The sequence below is a fragment of the Anneissia japonica genome, unplaced genomic scaffold (assembly GCF_011630105.1).
Source record: "Anneissia japonica isolate Jap-2015-1 unplaced genomic scaffold, ASM1163010v1 scaffold987_len1640505_cov201, whole genome shotgun sequence".
Taxonomy (NCBI): Eukaryota; Metazoa; Echinodermata; class Crinoidea; order Comatulida; family Comatulidae; genus Anneissia; species Anneissia japonica.
This window is the reverse complement of record NW_022714175.1, coordinates 127,199-133,130: the sequence shown is the minus strand read 5'-3', so window position 1 is coordinate 133,130 and position 5,932 is coordinate 127,199. Positions and strand designations below refer to the sequence as shown.

The window sequence follows — 5,932 nt, the reverse complement described above, 5'->3', positions numbered from 1 at the left end:
ATATGTATATATATATATATATATATATATATATATATATATATATATATATAAACAAATTGATAAATAATAATAACAGTGCTGTTTGATGAGCTATGCTTTAAACGTCCTATTTGAGCATTGTTATTATTATTTATCTATTTATTTAAATTTGGTATACGGTGCTATGCAGTACATATGTATGTGCGCGTACGTGGTGTGTGTGTGTGTGTGTGTGTGTGTGTGTGTGGGGGGGGGGGTGGTGTGTGTACGTATGGATATATCCATCAAGTAATCCGATTGCTTTAGTTGGCACAAACCACTATATTAGAGGAGTTTTAAACTTCTAAGAATGCTTTAGTGTGTGTGGCTGTCTGGAGTTCATTTCCTTCCTTTTATAGATACGTGTTATGGGTTCCGGATGATGCCAGTGGCCAGGCTATGTTACAATCTCCATTAGCTGTCCTGTTGAAGCGCGTATACGATGAATTGGTGACGTCAGTTCCCAGTGAGCTGTCCGACAAAGGGACAATAGAATTGTTTTTTCGTAGCTTTGACGCATTCGTTATTGCGTACGTTTCTCCTCTTTTGCAGCGCATCGTCGACATACAAAACACCTCTTTACAACCGCGACGAAAGTTAGAGTTGTAGTAAGAGTAAATTGCAACGTTGGAGGCGCTTGGCGCATAGGCCAGCAACACCGCACCAACATACAAATACGTTTTAACAATACAATCATTACTAAATGACTTGGTCATCTGAACACAAAATAATGGTAGCCATGAACAGAAATGCACAATAGTTACAAAAATCAACATTTTTACTGTTTTTACCTTGGCACGAGGTATGCAATTTGATGTTCTTTGAAAAGTTCTAACGCTAATTCCAACAGTCCAAATATGACTTACAACTTTGGTATAAATTGAAATAACCATCACACCAGGAAACACATACACCATTAAGAAAAGTCCTAAGATGAAGGATCTTCCTCCCGGCTTCGCGGAACATACAGAACAAAAAGTCCCTTTATCCATAGTTTCTGTTTCTGTTGTAAAAAACGATGGGAATGATAGAAGAACAGCAAAAAGCCAACTTAACATTATGAGTCTCTTCGCAGTACCACGGGTAATCTTGAACGTCAGTGGGTAGATGATAGTGTAAAATCTGTCGGTTGAAATTGCTACCAGAATAAATGCAGTGACACTCGGCACCAGGTACTCTACAAATCGCGTCCATTTACATAACGCATCTTTCAAAATCCACTCATCACTCACAATACGCGTTGCTATAAACGGCATACAGAATATTGTCATTAACATGTCACTAGAAGCTAACGAAACAACGAAATAATTCGTGGTGCTTTGGAGACGTTTGCTACGAAAAACAACTATTAACACAAGCATGTTACCTACGAATGAAATCAACCATAGCGTTAATAATATAGTCATCTGCAACATGATTGCTGCCGTGTCTTTCATTGTGGGTTGGTGCAGGGCGTTTCAGATTTTGAACAAGTGATTTATTTAGTTTAATGCATTTAAGTATCGTGTTTATGAAATCTTCTATGTACAGTAGATTCAATAAAGCTTTCTCACAGTCATAAACGACACTCGGTTTCCTCGGAACACTGAGTTCATACAATATACGCTTTACAGTAACGGGAATAGCACCGCAATCTGATGAATAGACGGCCCGGCAATTTGCATGCATTCTCCAAGTGTAATTTCACATTATATCCCATTGACCATTGGATGAACAACTCGTTGCCATAGTTACATTTGTCCTTCCATATCATCTAAACGCCTGCTGACAAGTACTGAAAATTAAAATGATATAAAAATACATGAATAATATCAACCCCAGCACATAACCTCATCAGTCTCTATGGCAACCGTGTTTACTTATCAACTTCCTTGTCATCAGTCTTCATCGTTAATATATAATTGCTTTTGCCATTGTTATTTATAGGAGCTTACCGTCTTTTATATTAGATATTAAGAACAAATGTTACTCCATATTATTTGGATACTCAAAGCGGAACGGAAGGAGAAAAATTGCATTCACGATAAACATATTTACCTTTGCATCTTATTTGTTTACCGCTAGGGCCTATAAAAATCGTACTCAGATATAGCTGTTTGGCTTAATAATTAATTTATTGTTTGGTCTAAAACATGCAATGCCGAATCGTTTGGAAACTCGCGTCCTGTGTTCAAATCTATACTTAAAAACAGGGAGGGTAAGGTGGAAAATGTGGTTACGCCCCTTTCCACGCCGAGGTTTTTAAATATTCAAAAAATCTGTATTTCTTTAACCGCTCGCAAGTTCTTTTTTTTTTTTTTTTTTGTAAAATATGCTTTTGTGTCTTAGAAAAATCCATACTAAAAAAAATCTATGAGGGTGTATAATTGATCTCTGTTATTTTCAACGTATCGAGAACTTTTTTTAATTTATCGTCCGTGTAGAATTTTAGGGAAAATATATATTTTTATATACAATATAATAAAAGAACCCTTTATCTTGTATTTTCTATCTAGCACAGAAATATGGTTCATAAACGCTATATTCTCCGAATCGATACAAGTATCACATTATAATGATAAATATAAAACAAAATAAGGAAAAGCAAGAATCAACCACCTTCTCAGCAATTCATTCTAAATATAAAAAACATAAACGCCACATTTTTGGAAAATTAAGGAGAAATTTCCGAGATGAAGGTTTAAAATTTAAAAAATTGAGAAGGGGAAATGAAATGATTATCTTGAAATACGAATGGAGAATAATATTGATTAGGAGGCAGAGAGATGTATCAAGTTGGATTTTTATATCTCTCATCATGTAAAAGAGGATAAGATCACTAGTTAAATTCTCTTAAAGTTGTAAATTTAGGTGCAAAAAACGGTCGTTATCATGTTATACTTGCAAATCATTCTGGTTACAAGTCTGTATTTTTTTCAATCAGATAATTTGGACGAGGATCAAACCGGGCTAGCAATGTACAGTCAAATTGGCTCCTCAATCGTGACAAAAAAAAACTGTTGTATGCCCGTATATAGTCATGATTGTGCCTATATGGTCATGATGTGATGTCATCATCACCAAGGTACCTTGCGTGAACACGGTAGTGATGACGACGCCATCTCAAAATCGGGGGTGTGCATCTTCCTTCTTCTATTCGCGTTCGTGCCTATTCATAATTAAATTTTAGTTTTTTTAGTGGCTAAAAAGCGCCTTGAGTTGGTTTTTTTTTTACTGTGAAAGGCACTATAAAAATACATGACCATTGAAATTGTTGACCATTGACCATTTAGACATGTCACATGTCAAACAGAATTTGATAGTCTAAACAGGGCTTAAAATGAAGCATGTGGGCAGGGGAAGAGAACAGTATGTCCTATCATTGCTTGTCGTCACATGTTTGCAATGTACAGATTATATACCATGAAAACACACACAAAATACCCCCTCCTCACGATGCCATTGATCCCCTCCATACATAATATCATTTATATTTGCGACAATTTTCCTCACAATGGCGCAATGCAACCCTTCTCTGGTCACATTATTATGAAAACACGTATCCCTATAGAGGAACTTAGCAATGCATTTACTTTACGTCACGTGCTTTCGATGTGAGGATTATGAGATATGCCACATGAAAACACACACATCTTTATATTGGTTAACTAATTGAGGAGGATTATTATTTTAAAGAAAAAAAATAATGGAAATTTAATTGGTTGATTATGGACATGCAGGTGTACGACCTGCACTTTTCGGAATTTAAGCTCAGTTTCCAGGTGATGCACCATTTAAAAGACAATTACCCAGGGTGATGTCTGTCTCTTATACACATCTAGATGTGTATAAGAGACAGATATATAAATCATATATATATATATGCTGAAGGGGAGAGCAGGCACTCCCGAGATATTCGTGTTTACATATCCTGAAAAAATGTCAACCGCCTAGATTATGTTTTCTCCGACTTCTCGATTTATTATACCATATATATATATAATCATCATCATCATCATCAAAGAAAGGTAGCATAGCTCTTAATTTTGTCCTATAAATTAATAAAGAAATTGTGTAATAAAATGCCTCTAACGGGATTCGAACCGACGACCTCTTGCTGTCAAGGCGAACGTCATAACCGTTCGATCACAGAGGCTTCATGGTTGAACAGATTCAAATAACGTCAGATACACTCTATTACACAATAGGTCCGGCTAAACACAAATAATAGCATATAATATAAATCAAGATAGCCGTCAACACTGTTAAGTTATATATAAATAATCATAATCAAAGAAGGGTTAATACAGTCTTTGACTGATGGGATTTGAACCTGCAACCTCGCACTGTCAAGGCGAGCATCATAACCATTAGACCACAGAAGCTTCATGGTTAAATTAAATGAAAATGAATGAAACAACGTCAGATACACTCTATTACACAATAGTATATATAATATGCATTTAATTGCATGTTAAAATAGATCAAACAGTAATGGCAAGATTTACTTTATTTGTTCCTTTTAGATATTTGTTGTAGATTGCAATTGCTAAAAAATGTTACATGAAAGAAAAACAAGATAAACGATATATTACATTACATGAAAAACATGTCAAGCCATAAGTACAACATTGCACATTAACGCATGGTAATTGTGAAATACACAAGGCGACTAATTATATATTACAAAACATGTAAGCCTACAATGAGCAAGCTAGTACCCATTGAGCTGTATTTTACACGAAGACTAGTTAGATGGAATAGAACAAAAAAAAAAAAAAACTATTCATATCAGCACACACACAATGGTTGCTACAAGTTTTAATCAAGAAAGGCTATTAAACACTGCCTTGAATAAACTGCACTGTTGAACAATAAAAATAATTCTGCCGTATTTTATGTGTACGTTGCGTCCGTGTGGCGAATAAATGGGGTGCAAATGGCTTATCGATTAAATGCTAATTGTATAAAATAAATTTAATTCACCAATTCAGTAGATTAGGTGTTATGGTTTGATTGTATGAATTTTAATGTGATGCCTCGGAAGGGCAGTGTATCACGACTGAAAGAAAACGTATTAGATAAAATACAGCTTGTCTTTCAATACCAAGTTCCTGGGCTCAAAATTCGCTGAGACACCTAGTGTTTTTACTCACAACCCACTCCCTGGGCTCTTTAAAGACACTTGGCAATATACTGTACAACATCCTGTAATTAGCGATATACTCTGCCTATTTTTTTATATTAAACTTAATGCATAGGCTACTAATACTTGAACACGTGTAGGTCACTATGGGTACTTACACTGGGCTTCTTGAGAGGGATCAACAATAAAGGCGGTATTAAACTCTGTTGCGTTTTAACTTAGTTACATTGTTCTATTTGATGAATTGACAGAACTAAATACAGACTGAACATTGATATGTTACCGTATATGGCATGTGAGGCATTAACTCAATAGTACAGTAAACATTCTTAATAAGTTCAACCCCATCATCCATATGGCCCATGAGTACGTAAGGAACACAGTACACTTTTCAGAATAGAATAAGGCATGGCCTTCCTATTTACTACCAGAAGGACCTCACTGGAAACAAGTCCAGTGGCGTATCTAGAAGTCTTGAAATGGGGGTGCTGGTGGGGGAGGGTACTAGGATGCAGTTGGGGGGCCTCGATGATCAGTTGAGGGGCGCTAATTCGCAAAATAAGGTGATTTTGTGATTTTAGGTTACTTTTAACTACTTGACCGTTATTTTTGGGGACTGGGGGAACGAGTTATTTTTGGTGGGGCATACCCCCCACCCCGCGCACCCCCTAGATACGCCACTGAACAAGTCTTCGGACTTAGGGTGTTATCCTTGATGTGATGCACACCAAAATACTCCTATCCTATCCTACCCGATAATGTTGGTGTTCTGAGTTTTACACATCT

The 5,932-nt window shown here is 36.1% G+C and overlaps 1 protein-coding gene across 1 annotated transcript in view; it reads right to left on the bottom strand.

Annotated features, from left to right (window-relative positions):
• Window positions 1-216: 216 nt before the first annotated feature.
• Window positions 217-5,932, bottom strand: part of LOC117108960 (probable G-protein coupled receptor 19) — a 12,430-nt gene continuing 6,714 nt past the window's right edge. The window contains exon 2 of the mRNA XM_033251155.1: window positions 217-1,795. Coding sequence (XP_033107046.1) covers window positions 375-1,457 — 1,083 coding nt within the window. The 5' untranslated portion in view covers window positions 1,458-1,795 and the 3' untranslated portion in view covers window positions 217-374. The remainder of the gene's footprint in view (window positions 1,796-5,932) is intronic.